Source organism: Eptesicus fuscus, chromosome 1 (assembly GCF_027574615.1).
Source record: "Eptesicus fuscus isolate TK198812 chromosome 1, DD_ASM_mEF_20220401, whole genome shotgun sequence".
Taxonomy (NCBI): domain Eukaryota; kingdom Metazoa; phylum Chordata; class Mammalia; order Chiroptera; family Vespertilionidae; genus Eptesicus; species Eptesicus fuscus.
Window position 1 is genome coordinate 21,567,771 of NC_072473.1, and position 17,938 is coordinate 21,585,708.

The window sequence follows — 17,938 nt, forward strand, 5'->3', positions numbered from 1 at the left end:
GTTATGCAGAAAATCAGGTAAGGCTTTCCTGATATTGACCAAGCTTTGAAATAAGTACAGTAACCCATTTCACTTTCTGATTTTTTCCATTTATAACATTTACCACATAATCAAAGAAACGTGGGGATAAGTACTCTTGAAATAGTGTTTAACTTGATGTTATAAACGAAAAAGGCTCAAAGAGGTTAAGGAAGTAGCTCAATATTATCTACTATTTTAATAGTAAAAATATGTATGCTTAAAGTAGTCTTAAAAAGGTTAACACAAAAGTGATTTCCTATGGAACCATACAGTCTGATTACTAAAATCGCTCGAATCTTTAACTTGTTTAAAGGTGCTAGAGGCTCTAATATCTAAGTAAGGCCTACCTGAGTTAATACCAAGCTACCAAATATTGAACCGAATTCTATGCTGACCTACTGAGATATATATGAAGGTACAAGTGAATTTTCAGAAACTACTGTGATAAATGCATTCTCCTATCTCTCCTGATCACCTTCTTTACCCCTTCTTTTTTGGCATTATGTGTCCTTCCTCCTATGGTTAGATGGTATAGCATATATGAGCCACATGGACTGAAAGGTGCAGGTCAAGATAAACTGAGGTAGCAAAAAAGAGAGAAAATCCTATGAGCTTCTCAATCATCATTAGCACACAGTTCATGTTATATGATGCGGTCAAGTTGTCACTCCCAAAAAAGAGTCAGTTAATATGGAAATGCATGTATCAGACATATCTTTACATTGCTCTGGGGGGAAAAGGACTGTCCTTGGTGATCATCAAAACAAGAAGGGAGAAGTGAAAGCTTTTCTTCAAAGAAGAAAGCCTGCTAAGACATGCAGACAGAATGGTAGAATTAGAAAATCACTATCATGTAACCACCAATAGAATCAATGAATTAGAAAAGGATTATCAATAGACACTAAAAGAATAGGGTGAAAGGCTGTAGAAGAATAACATATTCATAACATATTCATAAGGTCTCAAAATACCATAAAAATGACTTTTTAAGTACAATGGATATATTTGACTAACACCACCTTCACATTCTTAGTGTTACCAATAAGAACAAAATGTTATTTTGTCCCTCCAGATGTGATATAGTGGAAAGTAAACGCTATCACCTCTATCATCTTCTTGCCAAAAAAATTTAACCTGAATCTAATCATAAAGAAACAACCAGAAAATTCCAGAATATGGGACTTTCTTTAACAGAACTGGCCTGGAATCTTCAATAACATCAATGTTGTGAATGAAAAAAAATGCTGAGAGACTGTTCAGATTAAGTGAAAAAGTTCAGAGACATGACAATCAGATGCAAGACAAAAACCTTGACTGGATCCTGGAAGAAAACAGCCAGATGTGAGGAACATTCTGGGGCAATGGGGCAATTTCAATGTGGACTGCATGCCAGATGATATTGAAACCTCGCAGAAATTCCATTTCTTAAACATGACCCTTTCTCCTTCTGTCTACTCCCTTAATTATTAAGCCCTTAGGACATCAGATTCTGGTCAGCATCAAACTATTTTAAGAACAAAGCCTCAGGTCTATTGACATATTGATTTCAGTTGTATTTCAGCCCTAGGCCCATGAAAGCTGAGTGACTCTATGGACCACACCCTCACAAAACCAGACAAAAAAGATGCCCTGGCTGACATCAGGACCTGACACAATGATCAACTACTCCCTAGCCTGGCCCCAACCAATCAGTAGAGCCACGATCCTAGTGAAAGCTGCTGAATATTCTATTCCCTAGGACCTCCCCTAAAATCTCCACCCTTAAAACACTTAGGACAGAGGACCCAGAGTGCCCTTCCTCCCAGGAGCACACTTTCAACTAAAATAGTGCCTTTTCCCCTCCCCATCCCTTCAGGCAGGTCAAGTTTACCTTCCTCACTTCTAAGCTCCAAGGCCCATTCCCTTGACTCTATAACTTGTTTTCTAAGCCCATTTCTTCTACGAATTGCTTCTTCTACCTCTGTGATTTCTAAATAAGTGCTCTCTTATAGTTTGAGTCTTGGCTCTGAAATCTTTCCTAGCCAGAACTCAAGTACTGAGGTTGCTGAACCCAGGTCTGTTCCTGCTGTCACCAACAGAGCAAAACACTAACCATGCACAAGAGACATGGGTGTTCATTATACTATCGTTTCTATTTTTTTTCTTTTTATTCTTCTTTATGGTTGATTTTCCCCCAAAATTGAACACTGGCTGAAATCATTGTTTCCTCCAAATCGCCCTTCATGGGGGAGGTCATGGCAGGCAGGAGGGTAAGAGTGACTTTAATCACTGTGAAGGGAGAGAGGGCTAAGGCATTAATGTCAATGGCATAAAATGTGAAAAGCTCCTCAGGATTAGTTTTCTCAGAAAACACAAAGCTAACATCACACTTCTGATTTCCTCCCTATTTGTTCTCTTACCTTCATTGTTGTTTTTTTTATTAATCCTCACCAGAAGATTTTTTCCATTGATTTTTTTTAGAGAGAGTTGCAGAGAAGGGAGAAACAGGAGAGAGAGAAACATGGATGTGAGAGAGACACATCAATTGGTTGCCTCCCTCATGCACCCTGACCAGGGCCAGGGATCGAGCATGCAACCAAGGTATATGCCCTTGACCAGAATCAAATCCAGGACCCTTCAGTCCGAGGGCTGATGCTCTACCTACTGCACCAAACAGGCTAGGGCCACGGTCGGCAAACTGCGGCTTGCGAGCCACATGCCGCTCTTTGGCCTCTTGAGTGTGGCTCTTCCACAAAATACCACGGCCTGGGCGAGTCTATTTTGAAGAAGTGGCATTAGAAGAAGCTTCAGTTTAAAAAATTTGGCTCTCAAAAGAAATTTCAATTGTTGTACTGTTGATATTTGGCTCTGTTGACTAATGAGTTAGCCGACCACTGGGCTAGGGCAATTGTTCTTACAGCATTCCTTCATATATTGAGCATAGATGTGCTTTTCCTAGACGCCTAAATGTGAATTTTTGGCCATAAAAATAAGTTTAAGGATGCCCCACATTCATAGAAATTTTCCTTATTTAAAATAAGAATTGAGAGGTCAAGAATTTTATATTCATGAAACAAGAAGAAGTAAAAAAAAAAAAAAAAAAAAGGCTTCCCATGACTGCTGCCTTGGGTAGAAATCAAGTATTTTATTTAGAGTTCTGAAGATAATGAGGCCAGCAGTCACTGATCTAAATATTAATCAGGATTCTGAATCACCCATTAAAGATAAAATCAGCCCAAACAATAACACGTGGTGATTATCCACTCTTCATTTACATGTTCAAGGACAACTGTTCTGACCTCAGGCACTCCACTCCACCTGACTAATAAACCAATTAACACCATGCCTCTTGGGAACAAAAGCACAATTTTTAAATTTATGCAGTTCCATAAATATACTCAATGTTATTAATTTATGCTAAAGCGTTCTTATTTAACAGGAAAGTTTCACATATATATGGTAAAGCACATATATCTGTCTGTAGGTATCATGGAATATACTTTCTCAAGTAGGAGTCAGGACACAGTATGCTAAAGTACAATGCATACCATTAACCCTTCCAGGATTGCCTCCTATAATCATTTAAAATTCAGTTCAGGAAAAAGCAAAAGTATAGGAGCAGAAAACAGAGTAGTAGTTTCCAGAGATTGGGAGCAGGCAGGATGACAACAAAGCCAGTGAATATATAATTTTAGTGGTGGTGGAAATGTTCTGTGTCTTGATTATAGTGGTGGTGACACAATTATATGCATTTGTCTAAACTCATAGAATTGAACGCCAGAATAAATTTTAACTTATGTTTTGTATAGCTTTTAAAAAAGTAACAGAAAAAGTTTAAATATTTTATCAAATGCAAAAAAGAAACCCAAACAAAAAACTCTAGCTTTTAGATTAGAGAATTAAGACACACTAAGGACCCTGGATAAACAAAGAAGGGTATTATCTGTTTATTCCAGGAGCAAGTTTTGTACTTCCCTTAGTCTTAAATAATCGTTGCAGAAAGAACTTCCTTTTTAAAAAATCCAATTTACAAGCCAGTGACAAACATGGAAAAAAAGGAAAACAGACAACATTGAATACATAATTCCTTGATTCCATGAGCTTTTTGGGTAAGTTTCTATGTAAATTAGAATGAATGGTAAACTGATGAAAGGGAGTTCAGAACAGTCTTTCAACTAAAAGGATGGTTCTCAAAAAGATATTTTTTCATTAGCGCCTCTGCCTCAAGGAAGAAAGGAAGGAAGAAGGAAAATTTGGTCATAACAATAAGGTACAAGTTTATAAGGTTGAGGAGGGAAAAGAGAATGACGGGCTTTTCCTTAGCTGTATGGTGTATGCTGAATGAAACAGGTTCAACTACAATACAAATCTATTTCAAAATACTGATAAATATATATAATATATTACTCCACAATGAAAAGTTAACCATATAAACCACAATAAATTAAATTGATAATTAGGAAGTTAAAGCCACCCTAGCTTATAATTTTTCCCAAAACCCAGCCATTGAAAACCAATAGTCAACTCAAGACAATGTTGATAGTCCTAGCTAATAAAGGGGGAATATGCTAATTGACCCTCATGCCAAAAATGGCGGCACCCACAGCCAATAAGGAGGGAATATGCTAATTGACTGCCCCACTCTCAAAGATGGCGGCACTCACAGCCACAAGATGGTGGTGCCCAGTCCCCTCAGCCCCGCCAGCGCGCCTGCCTCTGGAGTCCCCCAGTCCCCTCAACCCCCCAGCCGCCCAGGGCTGGCCCAAGGTGCAGGCAAGCCTTGGATGGCGGCTGCCCAGCCACCCAGGGCCGGCCAAGGCTCAGGTAACCAGGGCCAGCCAAGGCTTGCACTGCCGGCAGTGGCAGCAGCAGAGGTGTGATGGGGTGTCACCTTCCCCTAATCGCCAGGTCACCTCCCGCCCCTGAGGGCTCCTGGACTGTGAGAGGGGGCAGGCCGGGCTGAGGGCCCACACCCCCCTTCAGTGCATGAATTTTCATGCACTGGGCTTCTAGTACTCTAATAAAAGGTGAAAATTTGCAGGAATTTTGCAATGAGGAATGAATACGTTATATTTATATAAAGCTACCCATATTAATCTTAGTAAATGTTAAACCAAGCTTGTTACTCTAACCTGATTTTTCTCTCAAAACTAGAGCTTGCATATTAATAGTTTTTTTAGTATACTTTCCAGTTCAGCAGCTTCAATTCCTGTGTGAACCTAAGGAGCAGCCTGACCTCAAGGCTTTGGCTAATGCTGACTGTCAAGACACAGGAATCCAGATTGCCAACTCAAGGATACTGACCGTGAAAATCCATATCAGGACCAGCAAGCACACTGCCTACATGTCCACAGCCCCTTCCTTGATCTCTTTGTTTTGCTTTCCTTCTCCCTCCTTATAAAAACCCCTGCCTGCACTGAAATGTTTGGGACCACAGTCTCTCATTTTTTTCAGGTGGTCAGTACTTGAATAAACATTTTTCCTTTTCCACTAGAACTTGGGCTTACAAGTTTGACTTTCATTGCAGCAGGCAGCTGACCCTGGATTTGGTTAAAATTCTAACTAACTGTCCATAAACAGGCCAGGTAGAAGCTTGGTGATGGAAGCTGTTTATGAATATCAAATTATTGTAACTTGCTAATAACTATTAATGAGTACCCATTAAAAGGTGTGTAAAAAGAATGTCTATGGAGCTGTAGGAATCGTATTTTGTTTACTGAACAAGAAGCTAAAGGAAACCTACTTAAAGTGGAATTTTTGAGCGTTATTTTAAGGACGAAAAATATGAAAATGTGATAAATTGACATGGGGAATGCTGTCAAACTTTTTAGAAAGTGTCCTGGCATGGTATTATAACACTTTTAGAGAAAACAAAATCTCAAGTGTCTCCAAAATCTAATCTAAAGATGCTTGGCTATAGGTAGAAAGAACTGTTAACCTTGGCAGGATATTGTCATGTTACAATACACTTTAGATAATCATAGCTAACACTCAGGGAGCACTACTATGTATGTGCCCATCACAACTCTAAATGCTCTGTTTCTATTGGATCATTTAACCCCAGGAGTTTAGGGACCAGGAAGATCAAGAAACACACCCAAGGTTGTACACCCAGCAAATAGCACAGCGGGGATTTGAACCCAGGCAGAGGGTTTCAGGGCCTATGCACTTAACCACTCTGCTACTCACTAACCCAGGTATTCTAGAATTATTTATTATTGATATGACATACTAGTACACATACATCACACTCACATATATACATATATACACTGAGTGGCCAGATTATTATGATCTCTGAACACATAATAATCTGGCCACTCAGTGTGAGTGTGAGTGTGTGTGAGAATACACACACACACATATTAGAGGCCCGGTGCATGAATACGTGCATGGGTGGGGTCCAGCCAGCCTGGCCAGGGGGAGGGGACATGGGTGGTTGGCCGGCCTGCCTGCTGGTCAAACTCCTGGTCGAGGGGACAATTTGCATATTAGCCTTTTATTATATAGGATATACACTAAGTGGCCAGATTATTATGCGTTCAGAGATCATAATAATCTGGCCACTCAGTGTATATACAGTAGTCCCCCCCCTTATCCAAAGTTTCAATTTCTGAGGTTTCAGTTACCTGTGGTCAACAGCAATCTGGAAATATTACATGGAGAATTTGAGAAACAATTAGTAAGTTTTAATGCACCAAAATTTCATGTCATCCTTTCCTGGACATGAATTATCCCTTCGTCCGGTGTATTCATGCTATATAACTATGATCTGTCAGTCACTTAGTAGCTGTCTTGGTTGTCATATAAACCATTTTGGTATCACAGTGCTTGTGTTCAAGTAACCCTTATTTTATTGTTATAATTGTTCTATTTTATTACCAGTTTTTGTTATAAATTTCTTACTGTGCCTAATTTATAAATTAAATCTTATCACAGATGTGTATGTATTTTTTAAAAAACCCATAGTATAATAGGGTTCAGTACTCTTCTGCATTTTCAGGTATCTACTGGGGGTCTTGGAATGTCTTCTGTGGATAAGGGGAGACTACTGTATTAGTATATACTTGTTCTCAATAGTTGAGATTGGAATTCATTCTCATTTCTATATCATTCTACATTACAGCAACTGTATATAGATGACATTCGTTTTGTCATATGAATGTAAAAATTCATAAGACAGATGAAAAAGCAACTTACTCATTTTCAATGCATGAATACAACAGGAGGCAGAAAACAGATGTAAAATAAACAGATTTTGACACCAAAGCTCTTGTAGGTGAAACACATAGAATATAAACTTGGCATCTCAATTCTGTCTAAACAATAAATTCCTTAAAATGTTTACATAAGAAAATACTACAAACACTAACATGAGGAGTGGATATTTCTCAGGGCACTGCCAAATACTAATTTACAGATAATGAATCTTTTCCAGAGTCACTTAAAAGTATAACATTTTCTCACTTAAAAGGAAATATTTGGTTTCATTTGAAAGTAGACCAGATAGCTGCAATTGGGTTTAGAGTATTTTAAATAAAAACCGTGTGTGTGTGTGTGTGTGTGTGTGTGTGTGTGTGTGTGTGTTTAAGTGTACTGGGTAGGAGTAGCGGTGTTCATTTATCTACATCATCCTATTAGAACCTCAAATTCACCTAAGGGAACACATTAACACTTCCTTAGTTCAGTCTAGAATTTGAACTGGTTAAAGCCATGTATTTCTATTCAGATGGTTTAGCAGAAGGAAGCACTGGCTTGGAACACAGGGAACTTGGGCCTTCTGACATGATATAATTGCAGGACACAGAATATATTCAGTCTACCTCTCTGGGCTTCAGTTTTCTCATGTGGAAAAGGAGAGATGAAAGACTGGACTTGGGGTAGTGATCACACAAAAAAGTACACAGATGATGTATTACAGACTTGTACACCTGAAACCTATATAATTTTATTAACCAACTAGAGGCCCGGTGCAGGAAATTAGTGCACGGGGGGGGGGGTGTCCCTCAGTCCTGTCTGCACCCTCTCCAATCTGGGACCCCTCCAGGGATGTCCGACTGCCCGTTTAGGCCCGATCGCACAGGCAGTCGGACATCCCTCTCACAATCCAGGACTGCTGGCTCCCAACTGCTTGCCTACCTGCCTTCCTGATTGCCCCTAACTGCTGCTGCCTGCCAGCCTGATCACCCCTTAACCACTCCCCTGCCAGCCTGATTGATGCCTAACTGCTCCCCTGCCAGCCTGATTGCCCCTAACTGCCCTTTCCTGCAGGCCTGGTCACTGCTAACTACCCTCCCCTGTAGGCCTGGTCACCCCTAACTGCCCTCCCCTGCAGGCCTGGTCCCCCCAACTTCCCTCCTCTGCTGCATGGTCACTCCTAACTGCCCTCCCCTGCAGGCTTGATTGCCCACAACTGCCCTCCCTTGCAGGCCTGGTCCCTCCCAACTGCCCTCCCCTGCAGGCCTGATCACCCACAACTGCCCTCCCTTGCAGACCTGGTCCCTCCCAACTGCCCTCCCCTGCTTGCCATCTTGTGTCCACCTGGGGGCAGCCATCTTGTGTGTTGGAGTGATGGTCAATTTGCATATTACTCTTTTATTAGATAGGATGTCACCCTAATACATTCACTAAGAAAGAAAATAAATTTTTAAAAAGGAGAGAAGGAAACAATCTCCAGGGTTGCAGTCTGTGTGACTCATTGCCAGGGCAGTCCTGGCCTTACTGGGGTCATAAGGATCAATCTACTCTGTCAACAAAGATGTTTCCATGGAACATGAAAGAGGAATAACCTGAAGATACATTCAATGAATCTGTTATTTCCAAAACAAACTCATTTCAAAACTTTACTTCTACTATTGCCCCTACGGAGTCAATTTCCCAGTAAAATGTGTTGGCTGCACTATACTTGTAATGTAGAAACATACCCTGTTGCCTCATTTAATATCAATGGACATACTACTGTCAAATCCATAAATTTATAGTGATTTTTCCTTTTTAATATCCACAGATATAATTTCACTTCCTGGCTTAATGGGTAATTTCTTAAAGAACCTCTACTGGTTTTTAAATGGCAAAACATTTTACTTGGATTTGATAGTGATTTCCTTTCCTCTGTCTTAAAAATGTTTTTGGGATAGTTTTTACAATTTTTTTTATTATGGTACAATACACATACCATAAAATTCACTATCTTAGCCATTTTAAGTGGACAGTTCGGTGGCATGAAATACATTCATATTGTTGTGCAACCATCACCACCATGCATCTCCAGAATTGAGGCATATGGGTTGAGCAAACCTTTAAAAGACCATCCAGCGAGCATGGCACACGAAAACATGCCTCTCTCTTCCTGCCCCTGCCAGGCCCACCTGTGAATCAGAAGCTAACGCCTTTCTAACTGTACCAACTTGAAAAGAGGTAAGTCTTCCAGTTGGTGACAAGAAAACAAGGGAAAAAGAAAAGGACTATGGTCTGGAGTCAACTTCTCCTTCTGCAACGCAGGGAACACATTTGTAGGAGAAACAAGTACTACCCTACTGTTTCCTGGGGATGCTGGAAATAGCTGCCTCTGAGCACAAACTTATTGAAGGAACCAGCCAGGCCCCCATTCCCAAGGTCTTACACTTCAAAGGGCAGGGGGCATTTTCACTCCTGTTATCTTTCCCCACAGCAAATATCACATTTCAGCCCTGTTGCAGTGAAAGGCAAGGTGAGTTGCCAGAGCACCTGGCTGAGGAAAAGCACCCAGGGCCAGAATGTCAATTCTGCAGGAAGCATTCACAATGGATCTGTTCAACCTGATTGCAAATTTCTACAGAGCTCAGAGGATCCCCAAATCTAAGTAATATAAACCTCACCTGGCTCTGCGCACACAAAATGCGCACAATACTCTACTAGAAACATCCAGTTTGCCAATATTCAGCTTCTTAAAATAAGGATCCCCCCTCACAACACTTCTGTGTTCCCAGGTCTGTTATGGCATCTCATATTCCACCAGGGACCCAGGATAAATGCCTGTTATTTCACCTTGAGAAGCTGGGTAACAGTACTGTTAACCCTTGAACAACATGGGGCTTTGGGGTGCTGACTCCCCGTGCAGACAAAAATCTGCACAGAAATTCCGACTCCCCCAAAACATAACTACTTACCAAAAACATAAACAGTTGACTAACATCTATTTTGTATGTTATATGTATTATACTGTATTCTTATGATACAGTAAGCTAGAGAAAAGAAAATGTTATGGAAATCATATGGAAAAGACAATACATTTACAGTATTTATTGAAAAAAATCCACGTTTCAGTGGACCCACACAATTCAAACCCGTTTTGTTCAAGGGTCAACTACGGTATCAAAAAGTGCGTATTTGGGAATGAGGAGGTAAATGGGAAGTGGGGTGGGGTGGGGTGGGGAAACTGGACTACAAATCAAACTCTCCAGCAGTTGAGAAATTTTAGGGGCACAGATAAATTGTTCATCTACTTAAACAACAATAAAAACAAAACCTCAAAACCCTTCTTTTCCTATTCTCCTCAAAGGATTGGTGAGAATTAAATGAGAATTCAGGTGAGCAAAGGAAAGTATTATCATCAATAGCAATAGTAACTATTATTATTTTAATCCTCACCTGAGGATATGTTTTTTATTGATTTTTAGAGAGAGGGAGAGAGAAACATCGAGGCGAGAGAGAAACATTGGCTGGTTGCCTCCCATACTCGCCCTGGGGATTGGACCCACAACCTAGGTATGTGTCTTGACCGGTAATCAATCCTGCTACACCTTTTGGTGTATGGGAGAACGCTCCAACCAACTGAGTCACCTGGCCAGGGCATAACAATATTATTTATAAGCATAGAAGGTACAAATGGTAGGGTGAAGCTCTTTCACGGTAGTGAAAGCAAACAGTGGGCAATTATGAAAGCAGATTAGGAAAAGCCTGAGAATTAAATAGAGAAATCAGGATTTATTCTGTGGACAATGGCAAGAAATTGAAGATTTCTAAGAATGGTGTCAGACAGTGAATACATTTCTCTAAAACCAGTGTAAGGAGCAGTAAGACCAATGAAAGGGACCTGGGTGCAGAGGAGAGGCTTGTGATGAGAAGGCCTGAAAAGAGTATAAGAGAGGCATTTCTTTCCCTTAAAAACACCACACAAAAAAAATCACAGTTTTCCCGGCTGGTGTGGCTCAGTAGTTGCGTACCAACTGATGAACCAGGAGGTCACAGTTTAATCCCCGTCAGCATATACCCAGTTTGCGGGCTCAATCCCCAGTGTGGGGCGTGTAAGAGGCAGCCGATTGATGATTCTCATCATTGATGTTTCTATCTCTTTTTCTCTTCCTTCTGCTCTGAAATCAATTTTTTTTTTAAATATATTTTATTGATTTTTTACAGAGAGGAAGAGAGAGGGATAGACAGTTAGAAACATCGATGAGAGAGAAACATCGATCAGCTGCCTCTTGCACACTCCCTACTGGGGATGTGCCCGCAGCCAATGTACATGCCCTTGACCGGAATCGAACCTGGGACCCTTGAGTCCGCAGGCCGACGCTCTATCCACTGAGCCAAACCGGTTTCGGCCAATTTTATATATATATATATATATATATATATATATATATATATATATATATATATATATATATAAAATTAAAAAGCTAGTACTACTTTTTCTTCTAATTCTAGATATTCCCAACACCTTGGAAACTGGCTAGCCAGTGCAAATTCAATCAGTATGAGAGTATGGACTGAGTTCAAAGTTTTGACACTGAGGAGAGAGGGCTGCTACTACAGAGATAGAGGCGTACGGAAACAAGAGAAATGAGGTTAGGGAAGAAGGTGAGCATCTAGCAAAAGGATACAATGGGCAGACCTGGACCAGGCTGGGCTCCTCATAAGGGGACAGCACTGGGGAAAGTGAAGCTTCAGTTAAGTGGCTCCTTCAACCAAATTAAAGAGAGCCAGGGACTCTCTTACTCATTCCCAACAAACACACCCACTCAAGATAATTATGTGGTGATAGAGGTGCCAACAAACAATAGAATGGCAATCATATTATTACAATCCTATATAATAAGAGAGGAATATGCTAATTATCCATTATGCCCTGAGGCGTAATGACCAACTGCATAAGGACAGAATCACAGATCTGCAGGAGGGTGGGGCAGCAAAGTACAAGTGGGCCGGAGAGCCACAGGAGGGGGCAGGGCAGCAAGCTATTGAGGGGAGGGAGAGGGGGGAAGAGCTACAGGAGGGCGGCAGTGACCTACTGGCGCACAGATTCGTGCGCAGGGCTACTAGTATGTATATATATATATATACATATATATGTATATATATATATATATATACACACACATATGTGTGTGTGTGTGTGTGTGTGTGTGTGTGTGTGTGTGTGTATCAAATCAATGTGATGTACAGGAAGTCCTCACTTATCATTGATAGGTTCTGTGACTTTAAGCAAAATGACTTATAATGAAACCAGTTTTACGACAGGCTAATTGATATAAACAAGAGTTAAGCCCTGGCCGGTGTGGCTCAGTTCACTGAGTGTCGTCCCATGCACCAAGAGGTCGCCAGTTTGATTCCCGGTCAGGGCACATGCCCAGGTTGTGGGCTTGATCCCTGGTACAGGGCATGCAGGAGGCAACTGATCAATGTTTCCTTCTCACATCAATGTTTCTCTTTTCCCTCTCCCTTCCTCTCTCTCTAAAATTAATAAAAACATATTTAAAAAAAAACCCACAAGAGTTAAGTTCCTACATCATCTCATCAACGTTATAAGGTAATGATGTTGAACAAACCAACATGATTTGAGGACCTGCTGTACACCTTAAATTTATAGTGTTATATGTCAAATATATTTCAATTAAAAAAAGAGAGAGACAGAGTTGGCAGTGAAGGTGACAGTGGCTGCCTGATGATGTTGGCAGTAGCACAGTCAGCACAGTGTGGTGACAGGACAATGGCTTCAGCGGTCCTGAAGCCAGCCCAGCTTACTCTGCAGGAGGGACTGTCTCTGAAAAGATGGCTGCAGGTTTATTTTGTGACCATTACTCTCAATCCAAGTCACAACACACACACACACACACACACACACACACACACACCACACAACTATGTACATATACATACATATGAATTTGTGTGTGTAAGAATTTCACAACTAGAACTCAAAAACTAACTGAAACGACTAAAGAAAAAATACTTAGGAAAAACAAAACACATCATTCAAGCTGTTTTATAATTGGATTAAAAAAACCCACCAACATGAATCTGGACTACTGTGGTCATTAGTATTCAAAGTTACTTGTATCTACATTCTGGAGTAGAAATATTAATGCAGCAACATGCAAGAAAAAAAAATCTAGAGATAGTGATAGTCTATTCACTTTTTGGAAGATGTATGAGGTGAAAAAATGCATTTATTTCTCTATACCTATTTTAAATTTACATTAATTTGCCACAATTTTGGCAACACAAGCCAAATAGTGTATACAACTCTACATGAGTGGGCGTACTATATGTGCATTCAGTCCATTTGCCAAGTCAATTATTGAATGAATGCTCAGAATGCTTTAAACGTCTAAATATTCACAATTTTCTGTCCAGGAGGCCTTCTATAGTTTTATCTTAGTCTGTGATCAAACACTACAGGTCTAACCCAGTTATCTCTATGGCTAGTTCTATTAGTAACAGGATTAGAATGGATTGAAAAACCCCATATTAATAAAACCAGCTTGCAGCATTTAAAAAAGAATATAAGAACACTGTGACTAATGTGATACTGCAAATGTCTCACTCCTTCAGTGTTGGTGGCATTACAAATAGAAACAACTTTTGACAAAATGCCAGCTGGTAATATGTATCCAAAGCCATAAAACTGTTTGTCATTTAGTCTGGTAATCTCACTTCTTAGCATTTATCCTAAGGAAAAAACTTCAGTCAAAAAAAGAGCTAACTGCAGGAAGATGTTCATTGCAGCATTACCCACCTTATACAACAAACAGGAACAACCTAAATGTCTATCCATGGAGTGTGTTCAGGCATTTGGAGGAAGAGTGTTTCTGGGGGCACTGATTATGGTGTGGAAAAGGTAAAGGGGCAGGACAAGAAAGAGAATGGACAAGACTGTGTTGAGCAACTGATGGGCATTAGCAGAGGGTAATTGATATAAACAAAAGTTAAGTTCCTACAGTAAGCATGTCAAACTCAAAGGCTAACATGGGCCAAATAAACAAGGTTTAAGTTTATGTGGGCCACAAAAAAATAAAAGCTTCAATTTTCATAGAAACGTAGGTTTATTTTGATAGAGAAATGCTGAATACAAAGGGCTAAAATAAATGAGTCATCGTTAACATAAAATAGAACATTTTAATAAAAATTATTTTTTCTTGAATATTAACTTACCAGACACTGAATAACTGCAAATAAACCTATTTTTCTTGTTCTCCAAAAGCGAAATATTTCCTGTTGCGCACACCAAACAAGTCAGTACAAGACTAATGACATGGTAATTGGCTGCTAAAATATTCACTGCTGGTATTAGTGGAGAGAAATGGTGTGCGTGCGCATACGGCGCTTAAGGGAAATAAATGCAACACGATTATAATAATCAGTCATTAGCGAACACTGTAGTTTGTTATTAATAATTATGATAACAGGATATTGTAAAAATTAAGTTACTAAATTTTTATTAAAATGTTTCTTACATACTGTTGTATTGGCTGGGCCGCAAAAATATTCTTTGTGGGCCACATGCGGCCCATGGGCCACGAGTTTGACATGCTTGTCCTACAGTATTGCATCAATGTTAATAAGACTATGGGAAGGCCTTAGAATAGTAGAAAAATATCAAAGATACAAAAGGGAAACTTAAAAAAAAAAAGATAGCTGTTCAACTAGTTACCAACAGCCAATGAAATGAGGCTATAATGACAGAATTAGATAAAAATAAAAGACTCACCTATAAAAGCCTTTTTCTTATATACAAAGGATTATTCTATGATTGGAGATGTATTTCCTCCCTCACTGAACCACTGCAGACTCCCGTCCCTCCCAGCACCTTAGTAACTGTGGGGTCCCAGCTGCAGATGGAGATTTCTTTTTGTTTTGTTTTGTTAATCCTCACCCGAGGATATTTTTTCCATTGATTTTTTTAGGGAGAATGGAAGAGAGAGGGAGAGACAGAGAGAAACATCGATGTGAGAGAAACCCATCAATTGGTTGCCTCCTGCATGAGCCCTGACAAGGGCTCAGGCCGGGGAGGAGCCTGCGACCAAGGTATGTGCCCTTGACCAGAATCGAACCTGGGACCCTTTGGTACGCAGGCTGATGCTCTATCCACTGAGCCAAACCAGCTAGGGCCAGATGGAGATTTCTTTTCCTTCCTCTGAACTGTCCTCTCTCTCAAGACCTGGAGCTTCAGAAACCTCTGCATACAATTTAAAAAAGTTTCCAATATCAAAAATCCCCTATCTACCTGCCTACAGAAGAGCTATATAGAAATGAAAGTTCTGTGTTTTAAAAATATCTAAAATATAAAACAATAAATATGTTACTTAAGAAGGTGAATAACTTACAAACTGGAAGCAGCTTCTGACACTCGGCTCAATGTTACTGCCCCCAAAGGATGCAACTTCACCCAACTGTCTTGGGATTTGGATGGAATCATGCAGAAGGAGGCCCAGCCTGCGCTGGTCACAAAATCCTGTTGAACTTGCCACTTGCTTGAAAAGGTCTACAAAAGGAAGAAGAGAATCGCAACAATGAAAAAGCAGCACCAAGTAAGTACTAACAGAACCTAATGGCCAACTCACGTCCAGTACCAATTCTCAAGAGTAGCCAATATTCCCATAGGGCATTTACTTCTACCATATGTTAATCTAGACATTTAATATTTTTATAGATGAACTATAGCCCTCAAGAAATGAGTTTACAGACAATCCTGACACCTGAATTTTTCCTAAGTCAGAAGACAATCCTTTGGGAAATTATGTTATGTATAGGACATAACTACTATAATAAAATAACTGTTTTAGCATTAAGAACCATATAACTAGCCCAAAGCACCATCCCTTTTGGACATCAGAGATTCAAAAATGTACCAAAATTGGGACTTCTTTATGAAGCCATCAGATCATTGAGTTTCTTGTATGTGTTCCCACAGGATGCTGTACATATTTGTAATTAGCTCATATCACTTTACACTGATTCAATAGGTGGCTGTCTTTTTGGCTGAAGGATTGTATCTCCTTGAGAGCAGGGACCTTATCTTGGTCAACTGTGTGCCAGAAATATCTACAGTAGAATAGCTGTACCTGCAGAAAGCAGGTGTCCAATATAGTGGGTTCACGGAATGAATGAACATACCAAACACTTGCAATGTGTTTTGTTCTCAGAAATAAAATCATTTTAATCACACATTGTTTTCAAATAAAAGTTGCCCATCAAATTAAATCTAAGAAAGCTTTTTTTTCACATTGACTTTTTTTAAGAGAGAGTGGAGGGGAGGGAGAAGGGAGGGAGGGAGAGAGGAGAGAGAGGGAGAGGGAGAGGGAGAGAGAGGGAGAGAGAGATTGACATCAATGTGAGAGCGACAATTCGATTGGTTGCCTCCCATATGTGCCCTGGAGCCTGCAACCAAGGTACGTGCCCTTGACCGGGAATTGAACATGAGATCCTTCAGTACAAGGGCCAACACTCTAACCACTGAGAAAAACTGCTGGCTAGGGCTCAGAAGTACACTTTAAACTCTAAAAAATTAAATATTTTAATGAAACATCTAAGATGGCAATAACCAAAATGAGACCACACACAACCACTTTTCATCTTCTATCCAATACACACACATAGATTGTTTTCAAAATTATGAATTATTTTCAAATATCCCAATTTGAAGTTAATATTTCTGTGTCACCAACCTCAAAACACATTCCTGCACAGTGGTTATTAGAAACACAAACTTCAAGCTCCCTTGATGACTCCATTTAGTATTACAATGTGCTGGTACAACAATACCATTGACATGATTAGATTATCAGCTAACCTATAATAAGTAACTATAATATTTAAAAGGGGACAAAAATACAGAAAGATTCTATTTTATCCAAAATATGTTAAGTGGTTAACCAAATCTGTTCAGTTATTTTCTCCTAAAAGGATGAGAAAACTTAAGTGGAAACTACATAAAAATGAGAGCTTGAAAGGCTTGTGTATTTTTTGGCTTACTCCTAGGAGGGAAATGAACAGTAGGACACAGAGTGGCTTTGGAGGAATTTAATCTCTTTTATCTCCTGCCTGTCCTTAAGCTCAGCACAGCTCCTCATCTCTGTGAGGCTAGGCCTTAGGGGAAAAGAGAAAAGACAAAATAGATGAGGTTTCTTTAATATTCCTACTGAAAACATTTCTCACAAGCATTTAAAGGGGAAAACACATATGGTCCCTTCACAATGGGAATGAATGGTTGCTCATAGTCATCTCAACCATCACTCCTCTAGTGTTTGCTTTTAATTTGGGTTCACGGATTTTTAGCAGAAAAACCCAATGGCTAATCAGTAGGACATTCTATAAGGTGATATTTACCCTATAAAAAATGGCAAGCTATCTGTCTCTCCAATAATAAAATGTTAAGTCACATCACAGAATTGGCTATGCCAGTACACCTTGCAGTAAGATGATTATAAAATAAACAATGCTTCTTAAACATGAGTGCCAGACAGTAGTCTTTAAATAAGAATCGAAATACTAGGCAAGAGCATGGATTAACCTTTCATATTTATTTTCCTGACTTATACAAAGGGGTTAGGAAATCAGGTTTTATCCCCTAGGAACATGTATTTTATTCAGACACAGTCAATGTAATGCAAAATAATACTTGGACTGGAGAAGGTAATCCTCATTCTCTATTTAAATACCTGCAAGCTAATGTTTG

At 39.7% G+C, this 17,938-nt stretch overlaps 1 protein-coding gene across 5 annotated transcripts in view; it reads right to left on the reverse strand.

The window, feature by feature from the left end:
• Positions 1 to 17,938, reverse strand: part of DMD (dystrophin) — a 1,914,059-nt gene that overhangs the window by 72,171 nt on the left and 1,823,950 nt on the right. For all 5 annotated transcript variants that reach the window (XM_054720874.1, XM_028129748.2, XM_054720891.1 and 2 more), the window contains one exon: positions 15,588 to 15,745. In XM_054720874.1, coding sequence (XP_054576849.1) covers positions 15,588 to 15,745 — 158 coding nt within the window. The remainder of the gene's footprint in view (positions 1 to 15,587; positions 15,746 to 17,938) is intronic.